Source organism: Nelusetta ayraudi, unplaced genomic scaffold (genome assembly GCF_046127955.1).
Source record: "Nelusetta ayraudi isolate G7.1 ecotype Tasmania unplaced genomic scaffold, CSIRO-AGI_Nayr_v1 ptg000042l, whole genome shotgun sequence".
Classification (NCBI taxonomy): domain Eukaryota; kingdom Metazoa; phylum Chordata; class Actinopteri; order Tetraodontiformes; family Monacanthidae; genus Nelusetta; species Nelusetta ayraudi.
In genome coordinates this window covers 16,655,163-16,681,892 of record NW_027466092.1, presented here as the reverse complement: position 1 = coordinate 16,681,892, position 26,730 = coordinate 16,655,163, and the positions used below count along the sequence as shown (strand labels likewise).

At 44.2% G+C, this 26,730-nt stretch overlaps 3 protein-coding genes across 4 annotated transcripts; 1 reads left to right on the top strand and 2 right to left on the bottom strand.

Moving 5' to 3' along the window:
- Positions 1–116: 116 nt before the first annotated feature.
- adam8b (ADAM metallopeptidase domain 8b) lies at positions 117–12,205 on the bottom strand. 2 transcript variants are annotated; one of them, XM_076034969.1, is made up of 23 exons: positions 12,052–12,205; positions 11,622–11,731; positions 11,146–11,219; positions 10,956–11,031; positions 10,302–10,378; positions 9,840–10,053; positions 9,101–9,166; positions 8,931–8,993; positions 8,675–8,844; positions 8,511–8,592; positions 8,282–8,424; positions 8,013–8,202; positions 7,644–7,733; positions 6,927–7,125; positions 5,718–5,820; positions 3,924–4,089; positions 3,752–3,832; positions 3,587–3,671; positions 2,829–2,949; positions 2,580–2,745; positions 2,439–2,486; positions 2,032–2,082; positions 117–1,467 (listed from the first exon to the last, which is right to left on the bottom strand). In XM_076034969.1, the coding sequence occupies exons 1-23, from the start codon at positions 12,086–12,088 to the stop codon at positions 1,327–1,329; spliced, it is 2,553 nt and encodes an 850-aa protein (XP_075891084.1). In that variant the 5' UTR covers positions 12,089–12,205; the 3' UTR covers positions 117–1,326. The 2 variants fall into 2 exon arrangements, with proteins under 2 accessions (XP_075891084.1, XP_075891085.1); XM_076034970.1 differs by having other exon boundaries at positions 2,580–2,733.
- Positions 12,206–12,686: 481 nt separating this feature from the next.
- tubgcp2 (tubulin gamma complex component 2) lies at positions 12,687–20,048 on the bottom strand. Its single transcript, XM_076034968.1, has 18 exons — positions 19,912–20,048; positions 19,407–19,587; positions 19,053–19,181; positions 18,726–18,902; positions 18,467–18,626; positions 18,178–18,385; positions 17,906–18,105; positions 17,275–17,464; positions 17,043–17,188; positions 16,778–16,958; positions 16,388–16,568; positions 16,107–16,279; positions 15,890–16,018; positions 15,697–15,817; positions 15,484–15,627; positions 13,524–13,637; positions 13,144–13,307; positions 12,687–13,046 (listed from the first exon to the last, which is right to left on the bottom strand). The coding sequence occupies exons 2-18, from the start codon at positions 19,554–19,556 to the stop codon at positions 12,971–12,973; spliced, it is 2,643 nt and encodes an 880-aa protein (XP_075891083.1). The 5' UTR covers positions 19,557–19,587; positions 19,912–20,048; the 3' UTR covers positions 12,687–12,970.
- Positions 20,049–20,996: 948 nt separating this feature from the next.
- kctd2 (potassium channel tetramerization domain containing 2) lies at positions 20,997–26,730 on the top strand. Its single transcript, XM_076034993.1, has 6 exons — positions 20,997–21,667; positions 22,735–22,843; positions 23,090–23,181; positions 23,359–23,454; positions 23,618–23,743; positions 24,598–26,730. Exons 1-6 carry the CDS (start codon positions 21,311–21,313, stop codon positions 24,625–24,627), a joined length of 810 nt encoding a protein of 269 aa, XP_075891108.1. The 5' UTR covers positions 20,997–21,310; the 3' UTR covers positions 24,628–26,730.

Genomic DNA, 26,730 nt, shown 5'->3' with positions numbered 1-26,730 from the left:
CTGCATTGCAATCAGCTGTAAATGAAGAACTGGCTCACCTGTCTTTTCACTAATTGCGTAACATCTGATGAACATCCTATCACACTGTTGTAATTAATTGCATTTACACAAATGTGTTTTAAATAAAAATCATTTTATTTTGTTACATTCAGTCAGATAATACAAATCTGTTTCATTTCCATTATGGTTGCTTGCATTTCAGACTAAAATGCGTTAAAAATGATCTCTGAACAGGAGAGAACCACATCCACTTAACAAAAATAAACAAAAAAAAACTCAAACTAAACCTGAGCATTACTCATGGCTGCCAGCTGCTCACACCTTATTGTTCGAAGCCAGTTTAAAAGCAGAAACGTGAAATCCGAGCGTTACATTCAAGTACTGTGTGAGAAGAAACCTTCAGAAGGCACTGGCTTTAGACACTTCAGGAAAACTATTGCAGTGAGGAGGGTTACAAATGCCATTCGGTTCTACTATGTATTTGACATAAAATGATGAGTCCAACAGGACTATTTAATTGCGCATCAACTGCTCAGATTTGCTTCAAAAGTGTTGTTTAGAATGCTAAAGTCTTGGCTAGCTAGCTGTTTGTATTCAAATATTTGAGTTATAATCCTGTGGGGTTTGTGCTCAGGTTTTTACACACTTTGTACACAAATTGTATCATGATTTATGCACAAAGTCATCTTTCAGCCCATAATTTGTGCAGTCCCTAAAAAGAACATTAAATAGATATTTAGGTTGTTTTCACAGGAGTACCATCCTCCTGGTCATAAAAGTGCAATAACAAAACAATTACAGTACAGTTCTAGTTTTATTTAAAGGCCCCAAATTTGGATAAATGCAGGAACCTCTCAATCAACCTACCAGAAATGAGTCCACTTCCTTTTTCATTCCATTTAAAGGAATGCATGTGCTTAAGTGCACAGTTCTTGGAATCTTGAAATCAGCACTTTGTGATGTCACAAAGAGCACTGGTGCCTCAGTGAAACCTCTCCCAAGTTACTAACACCCACCCAGGTGTTAGTTCTGCCCTCTGCAGGAAACACGTGGAAGGTAAAACAAAGCGCCAGTTTCAGCTTTCAAGTTTGTTTTTGTTGAGCTCTTCATTCCAAACTCCATAGGAGCAAAGCCGCTCCATTGGAATGTGGAATGAAGAACCAAGATGTTGGACAATGGCTTCAATAAGGGAACCTTTAAAAAGGAGCAGAACAAACAAACAAGAGTCTGTGAATCCCTCCAAATCACCTCCCCTCAGTCACACCACCACAGCCGTACACCGTCTCCACCTGTGGTCCTTGACAAGAGGAGCTCTGGTCATTCACTCTAAGGAGAGCTACGTGTGAGTCTGTGAGGCGGGGGCTTAGCTGGAGGCAGCGGCGGGGCGCCGGGTTTCGTCCTGACCACAGCTGGAGGACTGGGCTTCACAGCAGAGACCGGCGGTGCTGGCGGTTTGACAGCCTTAAGCTGAAACACAAAGTGTGAAACAAAAAAAAGTTCTTCAGTTGCGTTATTGTGTTAGTTGCCATTTGGAGCCAGAACACACACAGCGGGGAAGGGGGCGGGGGGTTCACTGGAATAACAGCAGCTGATGACTGCTAACACCAGTTGCCAGTTTAGTTCCCAGTGAAGCTCGTTGTTCTACAGCCTACTGAGAATTAAAAGCTAGCACATGTTGGTGAGTCGTGGCAGCAAACGAAAGTTTAAAAAGTTTACTCATAATGGGGTGAAAAACTAAAAACTAAAGAGGAACCAAGATGGTTAACCGTAAATGCCTTTTTGAGTCACTGCCGTGATTCAGCTCAGTATATAAAGGAAATATGTGGTTCTAAGTTCAGCTCTGGAAAACCTTTACTAGGGCGACTACTGCTCCACATATTTTTGTGTGTCTGTGAGTTTATGTGCATGGCTGTGACCTCCATGCACAGCCATGCTAGGTGGCTAGTAGGTGCTAGCTAGCTCCGCTCGACCATCCACATCCAATATTTGCACTGGTGTTAATGTCTTGGTTATGCAGTGGTTGTGACTGACCTGTGTTTTATTCAGAGGTGGTAGAGGTTTGGACGGAGGCTGAGGTTGTTTCTGCAACAGAGGAGAGTGTTGGTTAGAATTCATTGTTCATTGTGACCTCACGCACTCCAGATCACCGATGAGGAAGATGTCTATCGTGGACACAAAGAGTGACTCAGACTCAGAACCTCTCAGTTCAGATTCGCCTTTTCAGTTTAACTCCATTTCCATTTCTATTGCTTTTTAGTTTTATTCTATTTCATTAATTATTAATACTGATTACAGTGTGTAGCTTTTATCTGTTGTTTTATTGTATTAGTAAAGTGTCCTTGAGTGTCAGAAAGGCGCTTATAAATGAAATGTATTATTATTATTATTATTATTATTATTATTATTATTATTATTATTATTATTATTATTAAGCTCACCGGCTCAGTCTGTGATGGGCTCGACATCGCAGGGATTTTTTTGGGCGGCTGTGGGGGGGGAGACAATAAAGGCGTCGTCATGGTGGACGGTGGAGAAATGTGTTCTCACGCGACTCATTCCTTCCCTCCGTGTGAGTGTACCTGCGGTGGAGGTCTGCTGGGGGCCAGGATCAGAGGGGTGCAGGCCTGCGAGGCCGTCGTTTCCTTGAAAGTGGGCTGGCTGATCTGGAATCTGTCTTTCCCGCTCTGCTCCTGGAACATCGGGTTCAGCTTGTCGGGAGCCGAGTAAACTTTCCTGGAACACACGCTTCATTCAGGACCACAAACATTAAAAAAAAAATAGAGAGAAAATAAACACAAAGGAGATTTGAAGGTTTGTGAAAATCTCACCTCTTGGAGGTGTATTTCTTCCTTTTGCTCTTCTTGTAGCACACGAGCGCAACGATGACGGCGGCGATCAGCAGCGCGGCGGCCAGGACGCCGCCCACGATGGCCATTAACTCACTCTGACCTGCGCAAACGACACAACGCACTTCAGTGACGGCGCCTTGGAGAGCTCTTTCTCCCTGAACGACGGCCAGCTGCTCTGGGTGTGGCCGTCCTGGGAGGGTAAAGAGGCGGATGCAGGGGCCAAGGTTGTAGATGGGACATAAAAAAAACAGGAAGCTGCTGCCAGCTTGTAAAGGCTGCAGGCTGGACGCTGCCATGTGGCCAGAGCTTGAACAACACCTCCAGTTAGTCGATCACTGTGGTGCATCTGACTGACCCTACACTAACCAAACCCTTCACTGTGAATCCATCCAAACAGAATTGTGATCTCTCATGTTCTGACCAATCAACTTCTGGTCATCTCTGATCAACGTTCATCGAGGTGCGTGCAGGAAACACGTGCGTTTCACCAGCTCTTGCATGCGAGTCCGCCTGGGAAACCGCAAGTCTTTCGCTACTTTTGTTCTTCTCAGCGCAAGACTCTCCCCCGCCTCTGTTGGTGTTCGCTGGAAGCCGGAACAATTGCACAATCCCCCTGCAAGCTGCACTCTTCACACTCAACTCCTCATGCAAAAGCGAGTGTCTTTCCCGTTCTGAGAACCCGATGCAACACGCAGAGCAACTTCCCCAAAATGAGTTCAGAGGAGGGTTTCTTGTACCTTGGGGTAAGTCTGCGTACTGGATGTCGCAGAAGGGCGGAGCCCAGCCGGGGTTGCAGTGGCACTCTCTCTTGTGGTTGCACACCTTTTTTAAAAAACAAACAAGCCAGGATAAATCGGGTGGCTCGGGTGGAAGGGTAAACAGCCTTGCAGCAAATCCCTCACCCCATTGTTGTTGCATTTCTTCTCGCACTGCTCCCTCAGTCCGTACACCGACACGTCCACACACCTGTTGTCGAGGCAGACCTGAACACACACGTTTGAAAGGAAAAAACTGACCAAAACACCCAACCCGAGCAACAGGGCTCCGTCTGACAGGTCTCTGCAGAGGCTTTACCTTATTTGGTTCACATCTGGTTCCCTTTGGCACCATGTCGATGTTCCTGGTCTTGTCATCGTCCACCGCCAGCTTGCACTCCACGCTGGCCCGGTTGAAGACGGCTCGTTTGCCGCTGATGGACTCGCCTCCCCTGATGCAGAACATGGAGCCGCACTTGAGATTCCTACAGACAAACAAAGCAGGGCAAACTAATCGTGGGACTGCATTGTGTTGTTGTTGTTGTTGACAGTCAGTCTGACTGCGCACGAGATCCAGGTGATAGTAGAGACCCACTGTGGCAGAGATGGAGGACCGTCCATATTGTGCTAGCTTGGACACTGGATCAGGCAGGGGCAAACTACGGCCCATTAAGCTTTTTGATCCGGCCCTCCGAACTTGAAGTACATTAATAGTAACTAAGTAATAGAATAGCTGTATTTCATCCATTTTTCCAGTGTTTTAAGAGTCATTTCAATAAAGAGCTAAACACCCTGGGGCTTCAAAGACACAAATATTGTTGTAACACTTTTGTTCATTTTCAATTGATATCAAGCACATTTTCTACATCCATCCATCCATCCATTTTCCATCCCCGCTTCTTCCTGTACTCAGGGTCACAGTGGTCTGCTGGAGCCTCTCCCAGCTGTCATAGGGTGAAGGCAGGGTTACACCCTGGACAAGTGGCCAGTTCATCGCAGGGCCACATAGAGACAAACAGCCATTCACACTCACACACACACCTACAGACAATTTAGAGTGTTCAATTCAACTCAGATGCATGCTTTTGGAGTGTGGGAGGAAGCAGGAGAACCTGGAGGGAACCCACGCAGACACAGGGAGAACATGCAACACTCCACACAGAAAGACCCCAGGCCCAGAATCGAACCTACAACCTTCTTGCTGTGAGGCAGCTGTTTTCTACCCATGCGATGAAATGTTTTTTTTCTCCTATGAGGTGGGTCACCAAAATCCATCCATCCATCTGCTGCTGCCCACCAGTCAAAAAGTTTGCCCACCCCTGATGTAAACAGAACATCGCCACATGTGCTGGAGGTTCACTGTAGGAGTCGACTGACTCCCCCTCCTGTACAGCAGCCAAGAGAAGCCGGAGGATAACACTCGTCAGTACTCGTCAGTGCTTATTTGAACTAAACTGGATTCTTTGTGAGTGTAATACTAATGCGATGACGTGTTGGTCTTTCATGTTTGGTTTCACTGTGTTCTATGGGCTCCTGTCTCCCTTTGCCAGCAAATACTTATCATGTCATTGTGGCCTTTCTGGCTAAATAAAAAAATCCAGACAGATCAACAAACTCAACCAGCATCAGACGTTACATGCCTTGTAAAATATGCACTGTTTTTTCATTTGTAGAGCTATGAAGTCCAACAAAGCAAATAGATTAACTTCACTGCCACAAAGTCAAGGATCAGTTGACTCATGTTAAGTAACTTTAAATTAACAACAAAACAAAAGAGATGTGTGGGTTCGTGTCCAGACTGCTTCTGCTGCCTATGATCTCCTTCTGCCTTGCTTCTGCATCTTGCACCACACTACTGGAACCAAGTGATGTCAACTGCAAAGTGGTTATTAAAAACACTGTCCGCAGCACAAAGCCATGAAGTTCAAGCAACCAAAGCAAAGACTCAACTAGTGTGTAGGAATGTTTGATTGGCTAAAATGTATTGCTAGTTGAAGGGGGGTCTGGCTGGCCAAATAATGGACAGATGGACGATGATGTTTGGATGAGCCGTGAGTCGTGTCCCTTTAAAGTGGAGCTGGAGCAGAAAGGTGGGAGTGCTGTTGATACGTACTGTCTAGTGCAGGGGGTGTAGCCAGATCTGCTCCGCCCACAGTTTGCTCCCTCTTTGCCCATCCTGTTCAGGTCAAAGCACATGTCCGGTCCCACTTCGGCACCTGGCAACAGCAGATAGTCAGAGTTAGTCCTCTGGAAATGGCTTCACAGTGGGAGAGTGGGGAGTGGGTGGGCAAAGTGGGCATTCAAATTGGTTAATCAAAACTCGAAGAGTGTGATTTTATTAAAAGAGCCATGTAACCTGACGTGTCAGATGGCATCTTAAACACAATGATACAGAATGCAAGTGGAGGGTCCTTCCAAAGTCATTTTCAATCATCTAAAGCAACCACTGATGCAGCAGCTTTGTCTGCCTGGTCTCCTTCTGTGGTGTTTCAGATAGCGGTCGTTTTCTCATCCTATTACCTCCGGCCTCCTGACAGGTAAGATAAGCAGATCGCTTGAGGTATCCACTGAAATTTGTCAATGATTAAGACAGTTTGTTGGAGGTTGGCGAGACGGTTGGGCAGGACTGCAGCATTAAAATCTGTGTCATCCACAGCGGCATGGAGGGCTGGGCACCTTCCCACCTAACTGGAAGGTGACTGGAGGAGCCTTCAGTTTGAAACAGGCCAATCTAATGGCTTCATCACTAGAGTGACTTGGCAATAGTACGAGGATCACATTTGACACATGGCATTGCTCCATAGTGTTTTTATCTGAACTCTCGCCATGGCCAATCAGTAGTAGAGAGAAGGAATAGCCAATACTGTACCTCTGATACAACTGTCCACACATCCAACAACATGTTATTGTCACTGCCGGACAGTGGTCATAATTCCTGCCTCTGTTCTTCAAAGGAGGGTGACTGGATGGGTCAGGTTTCGTTTGTTTGTTGTGGTTCTAATCAAGTGTTGTTGCTGTAGGCCACTGAACATCAACTGTAGCCAATGGCTGACCATCCTTCTCTTATTGATCAACCATAACAGCAGAAGTGACACACTTCAATTTGAGATGCATAAATCGTTGTGAGGGTGCAATTCGTGACATCCATCGATGTCTAAACTGTTATATGTGGCAACTGTTTTGCATTTGACTCCGTAGTTGAAGGACAGACTAAATATAGACTGTTTACACAACATCCTGCTAGCATTAGAGGAAACGAAGCAGCTATGTTGCAGTGCTGGGTGTGCCGGGTGTGCCGGGTGTGCCGGGTGTACTGGTGTACCTTGTCCAAACAGCCTCCAGCAGTGCTGCTGGTGTGTGGGACACTGGCCATCGTGGCAGTAGCCCTCGGCCTGGTTGTAGCACGGTTTGCCGTTCATCTCGAAGCTGTCGTCAGGACAGTCCTGAGACGCTCCCGTGCAGTATTCAGGCAGGTCGCATTTACCGGCCGACGCTCTGCACACACTTCCTGTCTGTTTCAGCTGCAGGTTGAAGAAAAGAAAATCAACAACAACAAACAACAAACAAAGAAACCAAGACGTTTGAGCAGAATGTCATTCAATAGCTCAGTTTATAATTGGCCTGTGTATTTCACACCATTGACTAAACCTTCTAGCCTCAGCATGATTGAATCAAGGATGTGATCAGAAATTTAATAAAAAAACTCAAAATGTTTTTTTAGGACACCATATCCTTTACACTGTAGCAATAGCTGCCCCATGTACATTCATCATGCACATGGAGCAGCAGCAGTGTGTTTTTCTACCCTGTTCAATTACAGTCAATGACAGCAAAGCTTCCAATTCCTAAAAATGTAGTTGTGTAGCAACACTTATTTATATTCCTTACTCTATAAATAGTTTATTTTACTTCTTTATTTCTATTGAATTCATATTTTTTTCTCTATTGCACTAAATGTTGCTGTAATTCTGTAAATTTCCCAAATGTGGGAAACATTGTGGTCTTTTAGACCAAACACCGGCTGCTGGTGAGGACGTACCTGGCACTTTTCACAGCACTGTCCGTGAGCGCACTGCGATCCTTCTGTCAGGCGACAAGTTGAGGCATCGCAACAGGGGTTCCTGCATTCCTGGCCAACAAACACTCCAGATCAGTCTTGTAAACAGATCTGAATCTCAAATGCACTCGGGACTCTTTCTCTCCTCGATCAGATGTGAGCGCACGGGAAAACAATTTACATTCCAGAGAGACGCACGCTGCAGCTCTGACTCATCGCAACCATAGCTTTTATTAGTAGCGCTCTCTCACACACAGGAAAGCACACCGCTCAGCGAGAAAGCACAAGCCGAGGGTCTCTTCCTGCACCCGCAGGATCATTTTAAAACGTGCAGTGTGTCTAATCTTCTACCTCGGCAGTGCCGCAGTCGCACTCCTCCCCGGCGTCCAGCAGGGCGTTGCCACAGAGAGGGCCCACGGCGATGACCCTGACGGAGCTGGCTGGTTGAGAGAGGCAGGTGGGCTGAGCCCGGTTCATGAACTCAGTGAACTGGTCCATGCTGCAGTCGCTGAAGAACTCTGGGAAGGTCTGACTTCCTGTCCTGGTGGTGGGACGCAGTGATGTCAGCTTGACAAAGGTGGACAAAAGCAAAGGCACCGACTGACACCGAGCGCAGCGACCTCAGCTTATCCGCCATGACGCAGTCCTCATTGCCGTGGGACGGGTGGCACAAGCAGCCGGGGGCGTCGTGGGACAGGCCGAAGTTGTGTCCCATCTCGTGCGCGATGGTGGAGGCGAGGCCGATGGGGCTGTCATGGTGATCCTGTGGCAGAAACACACTGGGCGTCAGCCAGCAAACGGCCGCTGCCATCGCAGTCCGCAGATGAAGCGTGAGTCAGCAGCACCGACCTGATTCACCCCGCCGGAGTTCTCGGTGCACATGGCAAACTTGTTGGCCAGTCCGACTGTGTCTCCGTCAAAGTCTTTGCCCCTGCGGGGGAGGACACGGCGGGTCACAACCGGCACTCTGCTCGCTGGTTCATACCTGGGCGCACCGGCGCGTGTCGGCTCACGTCACAAACTGGGCCGTGTCGTGCTTTCTCCTCTTCAGGAGGTCGGTCCGGCGCCACAGCAGGAAGTTGTCCAGGGTCGTCTCCGGGTTGACGTCAATGTCAATGAGGTCTTTGTGCGTCCACATCTCCAGGCCCACCAGCAGCACTCGCATGTTGAGAGGTCGGTATAGCTGCAGGGACACGAAGCAAAACGTTTTGTTTTGTTTCTATTGCTGTCAATCTGCTTCAGTAGCGAAGCAAGGACGCGCTCACTTACCAGGTCGACGTGATTTATAACCTGCAAAATTCGAGATCTGGTCTGGCTTCCATATTGCTCACACTGGAGGAACAGTCAAGACAGACATAATCAGATTCATTTAGCCATAACACTATCTAAACTTATGTAATATATATAATATGAAACTTGATCAAATTGTTAAAAGTTACCTCAGTATTGTCCACCACCACAAAGAGCTCAACAAACCTGCTGGGGCCTTTGATGGATTTCAGCTTCTAATGGGAAATGGAAAGCAAACATGTTTTAAACAGAAGATGTTATTATAAATCAGCATAATGAAGCATTAAAATATAACTCCAAGCGAATGCTTTTAGTTATAAACTGACTTTTTTTTTTTTAGATGCCTAGATTTTATTAGAAAAATACTTGAAGTAAAACCTGTTGTTTTGTGCCCTTTACAACAGACTTGCTTCACTGTCATAAAAGTAAGTGAAATAAATAATGTACTAAACAGAGAACAATCAAATACAACAAAACAAAGAAAAACAACTGGCAGGGAAAACACATAAAGATGGCCGGAAGTCTAAACAAGCACAACATTTTATATGAATTTGAAGATGAATACACATAGAGATGTATACACACATACAGAAGGAGAAACTTCTCAGTTTTGTAGCCAAATGTTTGTGGACAGCTGAGGTAAAATGTAGCATCATTTTCTGTTTAAATTTGCCTTGCATGTTACACAGATGTAGCCATGGATGAAAAATGTCAAATCTTGCCGAGTAAGAGTTCTGATCCGCGAATAGTGATTTATTAAAATAGAACGTACATGACAGTGTACAGCAGCAGCTCTGTTTTTGCAGGTTGCAAACATTGAGAGACAGACAGATGTTTGAGTGTCATTTTAAATATCTGAGATAAATGACATTAAGACATGGCACTGACCTGCGATCTGGATCCGAGGAGAGCGGCAGGCCGGGGGGCCTGTTCCCTGTCAAACAGCCTAGAGGTGGTGTTGGAGGTGGGGTTAGAGGTGGCGCCATAGCCAGGCTGGCTGCCGACCTTCAGCTGCTCCGGTCTGTACACGGCGTGTTCACCGTCCTCAGACTGGCCCAGAGGCTCGATTAGATAAACCTGCTGCCGGGCTCGCAAGAAGCCACTGCAGAGACAGGAAATGAGAGGGAAAAGAATCTGTTTGTACCTGATATGAGATGAGGTGGCGTGAATGCAAATTCCAAAACACATGCTGGGAACAGACTGCTTTTCCCTTCATGCTGGATCTCTTATCGCTGACTGCTTTCTTTAATTCCAATGTGCAGGTGTCAGAAACCTTTATCTGGACACGATGACCCTGCGCGTTCCCGAGACCTTAACACGAGAGGAAGTGGATGGAATGGAATTCCTCACCTGATCCCTGAACACATGCCGACGCTGACTGAAGAGTCTTTAATGCCTTCAAAGTGGCCTTGGTAGTAGCAGTGTTCCTGAATGGAGACAAGCAATCATTGTGGCTAAAACATTTATTCATTTGTGTACAAAAAAAACCCTTGATTTTAAAACTTCCACTTGTTTGATATGCTATCTTAATCCGTTAAAATGTGGGGGAGGCTTACATATAATTTTTTTTCCCAAATACTTTAAAAAAAAAATTTCCACATACAATATGCACCCAATTAGAAAAAAAAGTTTATATATACATTTATCCCAAAACACTTATTTTAGAAGTAAAAGAAAAAAAAAACTTTGTTGGTGTTTGTCGTATTTTTGTAATTGTAACAATAATAATAAAAAAAAAAAACTAAAAAAAACTAAACCTTTAACATGAGAGGATAAAAAAAAAATATGAATTTGGGCAGAAAAGCTTTACAATGAATCAACTTTAACTTAAAAAAAAATGTCAAAAAGGACTTATTGGAAACAGCTAACACAGATGTCATCAATCTTCATTAGTAATTCTACGTTTGTTCACCTGAACTCAATATCCTCTGACGTAACCTTTACAAATCTTGCAACTTTAGAGGAAGTTTACAGAAACTCAGTGAACTTCGTGAGAAATATTACCATTTCAGGTAAAAAGGTTATACGTTTCCCATCTTCCGAGTAGTGTGTTTCTGTGTAATCACTCCCAAAGAGATTCCTAAAGACGGACACAAGGAAAGTCAGAAACCTCTGGCATATACCGAAAAGTGTTTGAGCATTCATAGAAAATATTCAAATAACAAAATTGATAACAAAATGAAACTGCATTAACCTGTTTTTTTCAAGATGAATCGTATGGTTTCTTCCTCCAAGAGCCAACTCATATCGAACAGTATCAGGATATGGCTGAAAATTGACCGTTAAATGTAAACCATTACTGTGACAAAAGTAGCAATAAGAGAAAATGAACAAAAAAGGAAAATGCTCTGCCGGTTTTCTTTGAAAAACGTAGAGTAAGTTGCATCTTTACAAGGCGGTATATTATCAAACAGCTTTGATATGAAAGGATTGGAACTTGAAGAAGTGTGAGCGGTAATTTATTCAACTAAAATGATAACTTTAACACGAAACTTAAAAGTTGTAATTCTGTGTGATGGTTAATTTGCTGATTGAGTCCCACTTGAAATGAGCGCCCGAACGTTGGCAATAAAGAGTTCCGATTCTGATCCCCCGAACACTCCCGTCATTAGTCCGTCGCATTAACGCCACCTGCTGTCACAGTGAGAGAGGAGGGAGTGGTCCCCTCACCTGACCGAGCTGCGGGCTCCTCTTCCACCTGGCCGGAAGTCTCCGAGGTCTGACCACCTCGTAGTCCTTCACGTGAGACAGCACGTCGGAGGTGTGCGCCAGGCAAACCACTGTACGTTCAACAAACCATCAATATTTACGTCTCAATGGCGTATGGTATAGTATAGACGCTCCATGATAAAAAAAACCCGATACATTAAAATGACAAACCGACTAAAATGAACGAAATAAGCGTGATCCTATCACTAAAAAATGTTCCCCGAACATGTTTGAGTAATTTACTTTACAACAACCGTGTTGCACAAAAGCTTCCTGTCTGTCCTGCATCGTTTTAACATGAAACATATGAGAGTACGACAATCATTTCGATCTTAACTTTTGACTTTAAGTGGTTTTATTCGTATTTAAAAAATGCGAAAAGTTAACCTACCCCATGTCAGGCACAAAGAGAGTCGCTTCCAGCCCATGGTGACGTGCTGCTCTGCTCGGGAAGTGACTGATATCACCGTTACTCCTCCGTCAACTATCGGCACCGACCGGCGGCCAGCTCGCCCGTTACAGCCCCGCCCATCGATGGCTTTATCACCGCCTCAACATGATTTCCTCTCCGACTGTAGGCTAAAAATAGCGCAAACGGTGCCAATATAATCGTACTTTGAATGATTGGTTATTTATAATACCAATCATTAATAATACCAAAATAATAATAATAATAATAATAATAATAATAATAATAATAATAATAATAAATTACCTTAATATTTATGGTTAAGAGTCAAACGGAATTAAATGCATATTCATGGTTAAGAGTAAAGCAGAACTTATGCGGAACAGGTCTGCATGATTATACAACATATATCACTAAAATGTTGTTTGTATGACAAGTTTATCCACTAAATGGAATGTTCAAATCTGCAAAAGACTCTCCCACCCCTACTGATTTTGCTCAAAAGTCATTCAACTAGTACTAATAAGACAATGACGCATTAATGAGTATCCATACAGCTGTGGTTAGTGCATGTTCCCCTCAGCCTGAGTGCAACATGAAATGGAAAAAAGGGAAGGTTTTATCTATTCAGTAAAGTTTTAATGAAAACAGGCATAAACATAGACTTTTATTTAACATGTACAAGAAAATGAGGAGTGCTAACAAACAATCCACATTTTAGAGGAAACGTACGGATTAAAGCACTGAAATTATTAAGCAGTCACTTTCTGCTTGTTTAGTTTATAATACATACACACTTGAGTTTTAGGTCTTTTTTTTAGATTCCCAATGTCTGGATGGTGTTACTTTTACTTTTTTAACTGCTGGATGAGACTTTATAGACACGGTGACACATTGCATGCTACGCTGCTGCTTTCTGGCTGCGCTCAATCGCCATCCTCTCCAGTCGCTCAGTGTAGAATCCATTAAAGTCCAACCTGAAGAATTGATGGAAATAAAAAAATACATTTTTATTATGATTCGAAAATTTTGTTTTCATGAAACCCTTTTGTTATTCGACTTGAGACAAGATACCTGTAGATGATGCTGATCATGCTGTGCTCACAGTCGTTGGTGCTGTAGATGCTCAGTTTGTCCAGCAGGTCCAGCAGCAGCATGCTGAAGTTACTGTCAAACTTGCCAATGGTGGCTTCGAAGCTGGCGTCTGATTGGTGGGTGTCCATGTGCTCCGCTAAAAACTGGCAAAGCCGGCAAAGGACACGGGCATGTTAAGTCATGAGAGACAAGAGAGATTAGACACTGTTGTATGTTGCTACACATTGGATTTAAACATATATTATACATATTTAAGTGCTACTATATACACACTTAAATAGATATAAAATAAATATTTTCTGCTTTCAACATTTTCTAAAGCACACAGCCCACTATGTGCAGTGTCTCTCATCATATACCTTTGTTGTCATCCTCTTCCTGTCCGACTCCTCAGCGTGTTCGCTCTGAACAGAAAGACCTTCCATCGTCTGTTCAAGGGAGAGGCGCTCCAACCTCATACTCTGAGTGAACTTCTGAAACCATGAAAATGCAAACACAAACACAAAAATTAGACTTATTTTCTATGATAAAATACCATCATGAAAATCTCATGTACTGTGGTATTTAAATGGAGGCTTCAAAGACCCTGGTTTTCAAAGTGATTTCAATAGGGACAAATTTGTTTTTTCCTAAGAAAAAATGTATGTATTTACTATTTTGAAATAGTAGATAAAGATATATTTTATATTGTGATAGAAACATGGTGATGTTTTCATTGTATTTGTCTTTATGGAGAAACATGAAAAGAAAGCACAGCGGACTCAGGCTGTCTCTATATCTATCTATCTATATCTATCTATGTAGATAGATAGATATAGATAGATAGATATATTTACATACAGTCCCCTCCAAAAGTATTGGAACGGCAAGGTCAGTTCCTTTGTTTTTTTTGCATACTGAAGACATTTGGGTTTCACAATTCTGAAGTCTACAAAACCATTGTGTCTGGCAAAATATCATGCAACAAGACAATGACCCAAAACCCACTGCAAACACAACAAATGAGTTCATCAGGGGGAAAAGTGGAAGGTCGTGCACTGGCCAATCACCGGACCGTAACCCAATAGAGCATGCATTTCACCTCCTGAAGAGGAGACTTCAGGGAGAAACCCCCAGAAACAAACAACTGAATGAGGCTGCAGTAAAGGCCTGGGAAAAGCTTTCCAAATGAAGAATGCAACAGCCTGTTGAAGTCAATGGGTCGCAGGCTTGATGCAGTTATTGCAGGTAAGGGTTGTGCCACCAAATATTAAATGTTATTCATTTTAAGTTAATTTAATAATGCCTGTTCCAATACTTTTGCTCACTTGAAAGGTGGGTGGGTTCAAAGAAAAGGTGCTCTGTCAAAGGTTGTTTAACGCATCTCAATGTAAATACCATGAAATAAAAGCTGGAATTCTGAACTTTTGTCTCATATCCTGTGTGTGTGTGTGTGTGTGTATGACTGACTGACCCTAACTCAATTTCAGCTCTCTCCTTTTGATACAGGCAAGAGAAAGTGGGGAGTTGTGTATCTGTGCACATTTTCTTTGTTCTCAGTCCCCTGACAGAGCTGTTTCCTGACCTAAAGCCACGTCAGTCATTTCATTGAGCAGGGCCTTCAAGTCACTATGAATTCAGGGTTGGATGTCGTTGGATCTCTTTTGCAGTGATAGAGCGGTGAGTGCAAAACGCTGTGACACAATTAGTATGGAAGGCATTGCAGTCAGTGAAGTGTAGGCCTTCCTGCAGGGGCTCCACAGCTTCCAAAGACTATTTCCCAGTGGCATTACATGAACTGCTCTAACCCTAATATCAAGTGGCCAGAACTAATTTGTGGTCATGAAGGCGTCCGCGTAGGACGAGAAATCAGACCTTGTGTGACATCACATGCTGCATTCCCAGAAAGACAATGAAGAATTGTCTTGGTGTAGAATATGCCTGCAGCTTGACAGCAGTCAGCTCGATGTTTGGGCTGCAGACATGTTGACATGAGATGTGACCTGAATGACATCCCCACTTGAAAGGGCTTACATTCCCTGTTATAACCACTGGTATGCAGAGTTTAAATCATTTTTCTTCACTCTGCAGAGCCACCATCCCCTCCTCTGCTCAAGGGTTGTGCGTCCTTGTCTCCAGCAACAATACTCAATCTCAAGGTGATCAGCTGACCTCTTGTGTGGAGGCAATGGTACATGACACTTAAGAAGATGATAATTGCTTGTTAAGCTAAAACAATTTGGGGGAATAAACATAATAAATGGCAAAAGCCAAGTAAATGTTAATAGTTCCTTTGCAACTGTTTTCTATAGTCTGTCATTTAACATAAAGTCAACAGACCTGCATGCAGTTTGTGAACATGACGCAGACGGCCATGAGCTTGGAGAAGATCCTGAGGAGCTCTGGGTTGGTCAGCATGCAGTCCTTCAGGCAGTTGTCCAGAAAGCTGGTGTGATGACAGAGCACGTCATCGATATTTGAGGCCTGCGGAGGACAGGAAGTTAGCGGGAAAGCAAATTCAAACCGAATCACCCACATGAGGTGGCGACTCACTGTTTTCAGGTTGTTCTCCATGACGTGCCAGGTGGGCTCCATCACCTCAAACATCATGTAGTACTGAATGTTCTGCACAAAGTTGAGCATGCGCTGTCGCAGAGCGAACGCAGCAGCAAACCTGCGTAAAGAACAGAGCATGAGGACAACCGGCTGGTTTCTTAACGTCACCTGAGGTTGTCAAGATACCAACCACTTGGGAGAACGTAAGGAGTACTGATGGGAGTCCTTGTTGCTGATCCAGACGTTGCACAACAGCCTCTCAACGTGTTTGCAGTAAAACATGTGTCTAAACAGCATCTGGTAGCGTGTCAGGGCTTTCCTGGAGAAGGAGGGAGGGGGGCCATAAAAGAAGGTGTTACCACAGTGAGACTCTTGATGGCAGAAGGTGCAAAGCAGCAGAGCAGGACCTGTTGATGATGAGGGAGAGGGGCCATTTGACAATGTAGTCAAAGGAGAAGGCCTCCAGGCCACTGAGAGCCACGTCTGTCTGCTCGGCGTTGATGATCGCCTTCTCCTGTTTGGTCTCGATTGCCAACACGCGAAGCAGCTGAGTGATGACGTCATGAGGCATCAGGTCGATCTGAGCAAGGATGAGGAGAGACACGGGAGGAGGAATGGAGGAAAAATAAGAACTGGAGGAGGAGGGACGGGACCATCGTCAGTGAGGTCAGTTTGTGTTTCTGCCCACCTTAAGGTCGTCTTTGAAAGGGTCTGTGTTGGCGGTGCTCATCCTCAACGCCAGCTCCAGCAAAGCCTCCAGTCGGGGAGGAACAATGTCGTCCACGGGCTTCTTCAGCTCTTCATCTGTAAGGTCCATGAAATGCACGAAGAAGTCGCCCTTGTCCATTAAAAAGTAGTGCTTGATGGATCTGATGGAGAAGAAAAACATGGACATAAAGATGGAGGGAAGGACAGCTTCTGCCAGGGTGGAACTAAAATATCTTGTCACCCCCTGCAGGATGTTGGCACAATTGCAACGGTGTTGCTGTTAATGTTTTTTTTTTCCCATCACCAATTGAGAACCTGAGACATATTGGCCATCTAATCCAACTGATGTTAACTGTAAAGTGGAACCAACCTGAGGCGTGAAACCAGCTCCTTCTCCTCCAAGAGGAAGTCTAACAGGACCTTGCTGGCATAATAGTAGGCCTTCTCAATCTGCTCCACGTAGGCCCGCTCCTTCAGCGTGTACAGGACCTCCTTCGCATCGGGACAGGTTACGTCGCGGCCACACTCCCGAACCACATTCAGATACTTTCCTGCACAATCGCAAATGGGGACGAGTTATGAAACATACTCCCCTTATATTAGCTCCATCGCTTGTCTATTTCAATTGCTAATACCTGTGCTTAGTATTTTGTCTGCCATTTTCTGGAGGTAGGAGGGAATCCGGTGCTGTACAATGGTGTATCTCTGATCCCAGTATTTGTCATTGTAATCTTCCTGAATCTTCTCCTTCTGCAGCTCGTGCTCCTCCACCATAAACTCACTGGCGACAGGCAAAATGTGCACAGAAACAGGTGTAAATGCAAAATGCACAACAGATGTTTGGCACTGGTGTTATCTGAGCTCCACCTGTATGGGTCCTTGATGATGCCCCTGTAGATCCACTTCTCCAGGATCTCAAAGTATGGGACACTGGCTGCTTTGGTGAGATAGAGACACAGCTCCTGAGCCTGGCTGTCACCTGTGTAGTTGAAGGTTCGGTCATGAAGAAGACTCAGGGTTGAGCCGCCCATGCATTCTCCTTTGTCCACTGAAGAGGCTGTAGGGAAGAATAAAACAGCTTTTTGAACTCCAATAGCTTCAATAGCAACATTATTTCAATATCAATCAGTTTGACACCCCTGAGTTATCTTCATAACAATAATAATAATAATAATAATAATAATAATAATAATAATAATAATGATAATAATAATAATAATAATAATAATAATAATAATAATAATAATAATAATACATCTGAATTTGAGGGATTATAAACAGTGTAATTGGAATGTGATAGAAACATATCTGTATCCACAGTTTTTCTCAATCACAATTCAAGTATCCATCCTTGTTCTATCACTGCTTCCCCTGCAATCAGGATCGCAAGTGTTGCTGGAGCCTATCCCAGTCTTGTCGTGGGGGGGGATTATAATTTGGTATAAACTGGTAAAATTTTTAACAATATGTAACCTAAGCAAAAGAAAGGAGCCCTTACCAATAGAAGCCAGTATCTCCATGGTCCTCATGGTGGGCTGTATATAGAACCAAAGCTTCTGCAGGGACAAGAGGCCCTGAAGCTGGAGGTGCTCCAGCTGAGTGACCAAAATCAGGTACTCTTTCATTAGAGTCCTCATCGCTGCTGTCAGTGCGTGATTCACTTGGCCATACTCGAAGGAGGACTTTTCCTCAATGAAGCTGAAGGTCAAACATCACCGTTAGTACCTGTCCGTCTGTCATGCACATGCAGTGATGTTTTCAAACGCTCACCGTGTTATTGTGGAGTAGTAAGAAGCAACTGGTAATATTCTGTTGACCAGCTCTTTGACGGACATATCCAGGGTTGGGTCTACGATAAAGGAGCGGTTCTGCCTCCCCAGGACTGGCTGAGCCGTGATGTCCCGCCCATCCACTCCAACCAGGACAAACAGCAGGTCCTCCACCAGAGCCAGTTCCTGAGCAGCCAGGGGCATTGAACCTGAGCACAGGTAAACAGTCACACACCATTATTCAAATCACCAAGCAGAACATTCAAGACAAAGGCATGAACCGGGCTCACCAATGGACACGGTTGGATCTCCCTGAGGGTTTGGACTAGGAATGAAGTCCCCAAGAAGAGCTGGGCGGTCGTACACCCAGTTGGGAAACACAGGATTAGGTTGTGTGGGGTTCTTCTTGTTATGTTTGTCTCTCAGCATTTTTCGTGTGACTTCCGCAGGCTGCATAAAAAAATTAAAAGTGACTTTGTTTCGTAAAGAAGCAAATTTAACTGACAGATTGATTCACCCAAGAGAAATAGAAGAGTCACTCAGTCTAACCAGAGGAGCATTGGAGCTGGCTGTCACGTTGCCGAGCTTCTTCCGCAGCTCTTCCAGTTCCTGCATTGACATCTTGGAGCTGGTTGGTGGCAACGTGTAACTGGTGGTTGTGGTTGATGTTGCATTGGCTGATGACTCCGACCTCTCCTTGGCATTCTGCTGCAGAAACTGGAGCGTCTGCAAAAAGCGCAAGACAACACTGTCAGATTATGCAAGAGAAAATACTTAATTTATTGGTCATAAAGATAAGACAGATGTTAAGTCCCCCAGGACGGGAAAAAAACTGAAACAATGTATGCTTTATGTATGTTATATAGTATTTATTACCTCTTTATCCTCACAGAGTTTGGAGAGCAAATAAACCAGAGGGTCCAGGTTTCGGACATTTTTGGACTTGAGCTCTTCATACTTCCTTAAAAAGTCCTCAGGAGTTTTGGAGAACTCGGCTAATTTGACCTGAAAAACATTCAAGAGACCAGTTAGCAAGAGAGAATCTATTTGCCCCATTTCTAATTTCCTCACAATATTTAAAGTCTTATCCTGCCATCATACTGCATTTGATCCTGGTAATTAATCAACTCCCATTCAAATCACCCCTTTATTTCTGATGATTTCAAGCATCCCACAAAAAAAGTCATTAGAAAAGAAGTTCCAGTCACAGAACACCGAAGAGTGACTTGCCTTAGCGCTGTGAGCAGACACTGTGGTTGTGACGTAGGGCGTTCTGTGTTTCTGCAGCAGGTCAATGTAGCCTTCGGCCCCATCACCTCCCCGGACATGAAGCAGACTGAGCAACTCGTTCACGTCGTGGTGGATGCGGAACTCATTCATGGCTCCGTAGTACGAAATGACAACACAATGCCTGTGACAGAACGGAGGATAACTTTACCACATCATATTACCCAAGCTCCACTATTTTACAGTGACGGTCATATATTGCTGGCAAACAAATCCATGCAAAAGCAACACGTTTCCCCCCGTAAATTTGCTTTGAATAATGTTGCTGCCTTATTTTACTGCTAGCTTGCAAACAGCCAGAACCTGGTGAAATGAAGGCTATAAGGATGGAGGATGCTAACTGGTTGGAGAGACGAACCCAAATAAAACCTTCTTGCAGCAGCGATATTGACGGAAATAGATACCATTAACCCCAGTGGCATATACAGTCCGAGTATCGTCAACGTACCTGTCAGCCGCGTTTGTTTTGATGACAATGCACCGGTTAAACAGGGAGCATTTAGCAAACGCGCCCACCACTGGTTGAATTCTTCTTCGTCTGTTACCGTAGCCTACGCTGAAACAGCGCCAAATATGCCCACACAGGTTGTAGGGGGAACTCCAACTCAGATATGTTAAAAATGGACTGTATTTTCTGTTTCTTTGTCGAAAATAAAAACAGGGATTGAAGAAATTAGGATTCCCTCCTCTATACCTTCAAACTATGAACAAAAGTTTCTTTATGGTCTCACAGCAAATTTGTTTTCCCAGCCTGTACAGAGATATAGGTACCACATAAAGGTGCATAAAGGCACCAAAACACAAAAATTCTAATACACATACACATAAATGGCTGAAAAGGTAAAAACTTAGTTCAGAAGATGGTTTACTATATGGTAGTGGAGTCACTGCAATAAATAATTATGTGGTTCTTGTTTGAGGTCCAGTATGGATGTGTGATGATTATGATATGATTTTGGGTGTAATGTGATCTTGATGAGGTTGCTTTTGTTAGTGGTTGGCAGTCAATGATGACGCTAAATTGGGGGAAAGTCTATGTCTGGATCATGTGTCAATTTCTCTAACATGTTGATCAAATGTGGGTTAATTGTCCCGAGCCAACCCAAGGTATATCAGAAAGTTTGCTTGTTTAAGGTACAAACAAATTTTCATTTGAAAATTGAATTGGAATATTGAATTTCTTGTTTTTGATTCAATGCTATGTAAGTCAATTGTTGTCATTTTGCAGCAGGCCCTGCATATGCTTATCAATAATAACATATTATTAATAAGGTAATTTATATTGGTCTATGAACGCTTCCCACTGAGTTATCACGTTGTGAAGGTCAAACGTCAAAGTTCCAATGACAAACGATTAGGAAATTCTTGGGGTGAACAGAGTTGTTGGTAATTTGTGTATTTGTTTTTTCTTTTCTTTTTTCAAACTATATTTGATAGAATAAACATTTTAATCAAAAACAATTTCCCAAAAGCAAAAATGTGGGTGATAAAATATGCTCTTATTTGGAAAAGCAGAGACATAGCGGAAGTAAACAGTAATCACGTTACAACCCGGAAGAATTGTCCCTTCGACGGTTAAGGTTTTGAGTAGACGAGAATGACAAATTTGTCCTGTGAAGAAAAGATTAAACGCGATGCAGCAAACGTCCGTGTGGCCTCCGGTTGTCATATTCGTGTCTTAATCGCCGGCGCTGGAGGTGCAAGCTGTCGAATGTGAGCAGCAACGCCCTGATGCCAGCCTCCCCGACGGAGAAAGATATCCTCCCTCTGTTTACAAATTGTCACATCGCGGTATATCGCTAGCTTGTTGTGCAGTTGCGTGTGTGTGTTCTTGAGACGAAGAAATCATGGCCGAGTTGCATGTCGTGGAACCGAGTGGCACGGGCACCATAGAGCAGCCGGAGCATCGCGACATCCGCGGCTCGATGCGCCTAGCTTCGCCCACTCTCATGGTTCCGCCGCGGAGCAGCCAGCTCAGCCCAGGCGGGGTGTCGAGCGGCAGCGGAGGACGCTCGGTGTTCGGCTTCCCGGTAAAGAGCAACCCAACCTCCCCGTGCGAGCCGGCGGAGAAGCCAGGTTCCCGCTGGGTGCGTCTGAATGTCGGTGGGACCTACTTCATCACCACCAAACAGACGTTGTGTCGAGACCCGAAGTCGTTCTTGTTTAGACTGTGTCAGGAGGACCCGGACCTGGACTCTGACAAGGTGGGAGCTGCCTGTGTGCACGATTGCCTGAATGATTGTCTTTACTGTGTATATTTAAAAACAAAAAACAACAACAACACTAAACCACGAACAAAACAGTACGCTGTTTGTTTTGAGTAATAGTATATATTATATTATTATTATTATTATTATTATCATCATCGTACTAATAGCCCAGCGTTGTAGCTACTGTATTAGTGTGTGTAATTGTGGCGCATTTCGTCATATAATGATTGTATTTACAGTTATGATCAAACTGGTCATCAGTTCACTCTTGTTCACAGTAACCTATAATAAGTATTGGTTCTGACATGGTATTTTTTATACATATATACAGTACCAATGTAATAAGAATTAATATTAGATTATTGTAATGAAAACATCTGCATCACTGGCCACCTTTTACTTCTTCACTTTATACTTTTTAAATTAATATAGTTGATTAAAATAAAGCAGTCAGGAAAATGTTAAACTTGTGTCATGTTCCTGTGTCATTAAAATTGTCATATCAGTATTTGGTTTACTAGTTTGTTTTTTAAATGCACCATGATCATGTGGCAGATGACATCATTGTCACGCAATTTCTCGCCATTTCAAGCCAGAGATTCAGTTGGATTTTTATTTATTTATTTATTTATTTATTTTATTTATTTTATTTTTTTTGCATAAATCTAGTGCAGTGGTAACAGTTTGTCCATAGAAGTATATTTAAAAAAAACAAACAAAAAAAACAAAAGTAACTGAGCCTGAAACTGGCCTCTTTCGATAGTTTTGTCAGAGGGTCAGTCAAAACCAGACAGACAATGAATTCCTGATGACCTAAAATCAGAAAGCTGAGCTGAAGTTCAGCTGATTTGTGATCAGCCCTGTACTGCTGAGTTTTAATGCTTAACATTGAGAACAACGTCTCTGCTAACTGCATGAAATGTTAATGCACTTGTATGACATAAAACATTAACACTCTCTTTGTTTCTAAATGCAGCACTTGTGCATACCTGATTAAGCTCTTCCAAGATGTCTTGAGATGTTTCAGTTTAAGTGTCCTCACTCATGCTGTGTCTCTGCAGGACGAGACGGGGGCCTACTTGATTGACAGGGACCCTACGTATTTTGGCCCCATCCTCAACTACCTGCGGCACGGAAAACTGATCATGGACAAAAACCTTGCGGAGGAAGGTAAAACATTTGAGTCTCTGATGTATTAACAGTTAATGTATGTAGAGTTGCATGTGTTGTCCCCCCAGACAAGTTCTGAATGATGGATGTCAGATTTTGTGGCACCAGAAGACTTTACATTTGACCAGACCTTTTTTAGAGAGCTGATCTGCTTGTATTTTACCTCTTTATGAGACTTTCTTGCATAGAATAATGGAAAAAAAGGCACATGTTCACCCCAGTAATGATATAACACCTTTGCCCCAGGTGTTCTGGAGGAGGCAGAGTTCTATAACATTGCATCGCTGGTGAGGCTGGTGAAGGAAAGGATACGGGACAATGAGAACCGGACATCTCAGGTAGAGAAACCGGTGGAAGGACAGCGGGACCAGCAAGAAGCCAAACTAACAAACCCCCAAAATAACTCTATTTGTGAATCTCTGATTTGTGTGTGTGTGTGTGTGTGTGTGTGTGTGTGTGTGTGTGTGTGTGTGTGTGTGTGTGTGTGTGTGTGTGTGTGTGTGTGTGTCCCTCAGGGCCCTGTGAAGCATGTGTACCGTGTACTACAATGCCAAGAGGAGGAACTCACACAGATGGTCTCCACCATGTCCGACGGTTGGAAGTTTGAACAGGTGCAGGAAAAAAAGGGAAAAAAAAACAACAAAAAACAGCTTTCTGTCATTTTCATTATTTCATTCCTCATTGTTATTTTCGAAGTTTCACTTTGGAGAGAAACCCTACATACACACGTCTGCCACAGTCATTCAAACTGCCCTGTCTTATCTCTGCCGCCAGCTCATAAGCATCGGCTCCTCCTATAACTACGGCAACGAGGACCAGGCTGAGTTTCTCTGCGTTGTCTCGCGGGAGTTGAACAACTCCACCAACGGCATCGTCATCGAGCCCACTGAGAAGGCCAAGGTGAGTCGACTGCTTACCACCACCCGAAACTAACTAGGAGAAAGACCCTTGCTCTGTGTATCTTCTTATATATAGAGAACCGTTCTCAGGGTAAGAAAAGCAAATTACTTTATTGTAATGCAAGTATACATTTTTATTAATGTATTTATGGGCAGCATGTTAAGCTTTTACCAATGTTAAAATCACAAATCAAGCCAAATTTTGCACACTGGACCTTTTAAATGAGGAAGTCAAACATCTCACAGGCAAAACATCATAAATTTGTGCTTGGACCTCAAATGTGATGGCCATCCTGTTGTTGTCCAGCACAATATCAGCCAGTGAGAAACAGATTCCACAGCGGCTGAACTCGTCTTTGAGGCAAAAGCTGCACTTACGCCAAAGCTGTCAGGGATTTTTTTTTGTGTGTGGGTGTTGTGTTTGTGTCGATGGCTGCGAGGTGTGATTGGCAGCTGCGACATGACGCGCACTGTGATGATGAAAGCGTTGGACCCGGTTCAGCTTCGGCAGGCAGAGAAGTCCGAGTCGGGCTGCCGACGTTGCAGACGGGCCGCATTCCGTCTCGTTGAGAGTGAATAGGAAACGCTGTGCTTTCGTCTGCGCCGCCAAATTTGTTGAACCCAGACAGAGTCTAGCTAGCAGGTACGCTGTGTGCACTGGCGAGGACCCCGGCCCAGTGCGGTCCTCTAAAGTGCGACACAGCAGTGGAAGTAGGTCATCACTGCAGCCATGAACATGTATTTATGAAAAGTAGTTGGGAGCGGTTGTCAATCCTCAAAACACGCCAGTCCATCAGCTTAACACAAGAGGTAAACATGACAAGTTTAGTAAACTGGCTTTATCTCCTGTCCCAGATCCTTCAGGAGCGAGGCTCGCGGATGTGAAGAGAAACACAGCTCATCCAAGACCAGCAGGATTGTTTTAATCCTGGTTCATCATCAAGATCCATGAGTTTATCCTCCCCCTGGACCTCCTCTTCCTCCTCCTCCTCCTCCTCCTCCTCCTCCTCCTTATCCTCCTCCTTATCCTCCTCCTTCTTCTTCTCCTCTCCTTTGGTGTGCCTTTCCACCGTGGGGGCTCCCCGACTCCGGCTTCAACACCTCAGATCCATCTCCTCCGGTGCGCCCGGCCCTCCACCACCCCGACTTGCCTGCTGCACGGCAGGCTGTCGGACTTTTCTTAAAGGGAATCATACAGCGTGCTTTTCCTCAGAGCAGCTTTTCCATTGGTCAGTGTCACGGCGGTGCTGCTCGTAGCCCTCACAGTGGATGGACCTCCAGCACAGAGTCCTCGTTCTCCTCCTCCTCCTCCTCCTCCTCCTCGTCCTGCTCATCATCATCATCATCATCATCTTTATTATCACGGCCGTCATTGTCGTCATCATCACGACGGACAGGATACTTCCTTGCTCTTGTACGTTTGGCTCTGTCGACTTCTCAGGGCTCTCACAGGACATAAAGGAATGAACACAGCGTCGCCATCTGAGCCGCACTCGTCGCCCGACTCTGTTACCAGGGCGATTGTCTCTGGCCGCCTCTCTCGCTGCCCCCCCAGCCCCCTCCACCCCCCTCAGCCTGGTGGAGGCGCCGCAGGCGGAACCAGGAGTCCAATCTATGGGTCTGTTTGTGCTCTGATGCCCCCAGCGAGGTCACGCCGTCCTTCTCGCTCCTGGTACCTTGTTACCGGCACTCCCTCTGGTCCGTCCTCCCCGAGATAAAATACAATTTGGAATATTATATCACGTTTAAAAAAAAAAAAAAGAGAAGAAGAAGGAAAAATGACTCCTTGAGACTTCCAGTGTACAACTCATCATGGCATGTAAGGAATCTATATAGAGCTATATACGCTACACGATGAAAATATGAAAAGTCTGAATGCAAATGGTGTAATTATCAATTTCTTTGTCATAGTTGTCATATATTTACACTGTCAGGTGGATGTTTCTATTTAAAGCGGTGGAAGGAAATATATCATTTTTGCATCAGCGGTTCTCCCCCTTTTCACCATGTGCGTCTCTGACTCCAGCGACCTCTCTGCCTTTTGTCCACCACTGAAATATCACCGTGTCCTTCAGCTTCTCTCTTGTGCTCCTCCACCTCAGTGTTTTCTTTTATCTCCTATAATATCCCGAGTTGATCTTCTGCATATCTCTCTTATTGTTTTCATGGAGAAGGAAAACGTGGCGATCAGTCCGCTTGCTGCCTCAAAACTCCTTAAGCACCTCCTCTTCCTCTTCCTCTTCCTCTTCGGCGTTTTGCTCTCTTTGCAGCTGTTTGCTTTTTCTGTCCTCCACTTTGGCAGCCGATAAATGACTCAGCCTCAGATCCATCAGCACCTGTAGCGGCTGAGTTTTAGCCCCTGCCCTGATACCTGAGATCATCATCGAGTCTGTTTTGCTGAAACAAGCCTAACGTTAAGTTGCTGCGTTAAAGTACAGAGTTAATAAGTTGGGACAGTACGGCAGCCATGGAGCGATGCATGCACTGATTATCAGCTGCCACAAAAGTGATGAATTAGAGCTATAAATGAGTGACTGTGTGGTGTGTTGATTGGCTGTAAATCAGTCTCACCACAACTGTTTGTCTGCATAGATGACAAAACTAAACTAAAAAGTGATTTCTTTGGTTTTGTGAGGCTAAACCTTTTTTACCGTACAAGTGAAATGTAATCTTTAAAGATAAGCAGAGAAAAATCTGCGTTGACTCAATGAACGTCTAAGAATCGCTAGAATCCCTTCGACATAGAGCAGGAAAGTGATTTCTTAATTGCCTTTCAAATTACTCTGCGATGTGAACAGATCACATTCACGCATATCAGGTGGAGGGTCGACGTGTCTTGTTTAGTTTAGCCATGTCCGGAACGACCGTCAGGGCACCTGATCGTTGTCACTGTTAGTACTTATTTTGATGCACTTTTGTTTGTGTAATATTTGATGCAGTTAACGTTAATATCAAGCATGATCAAAAAAAAAGGCATGATTTTAAAAA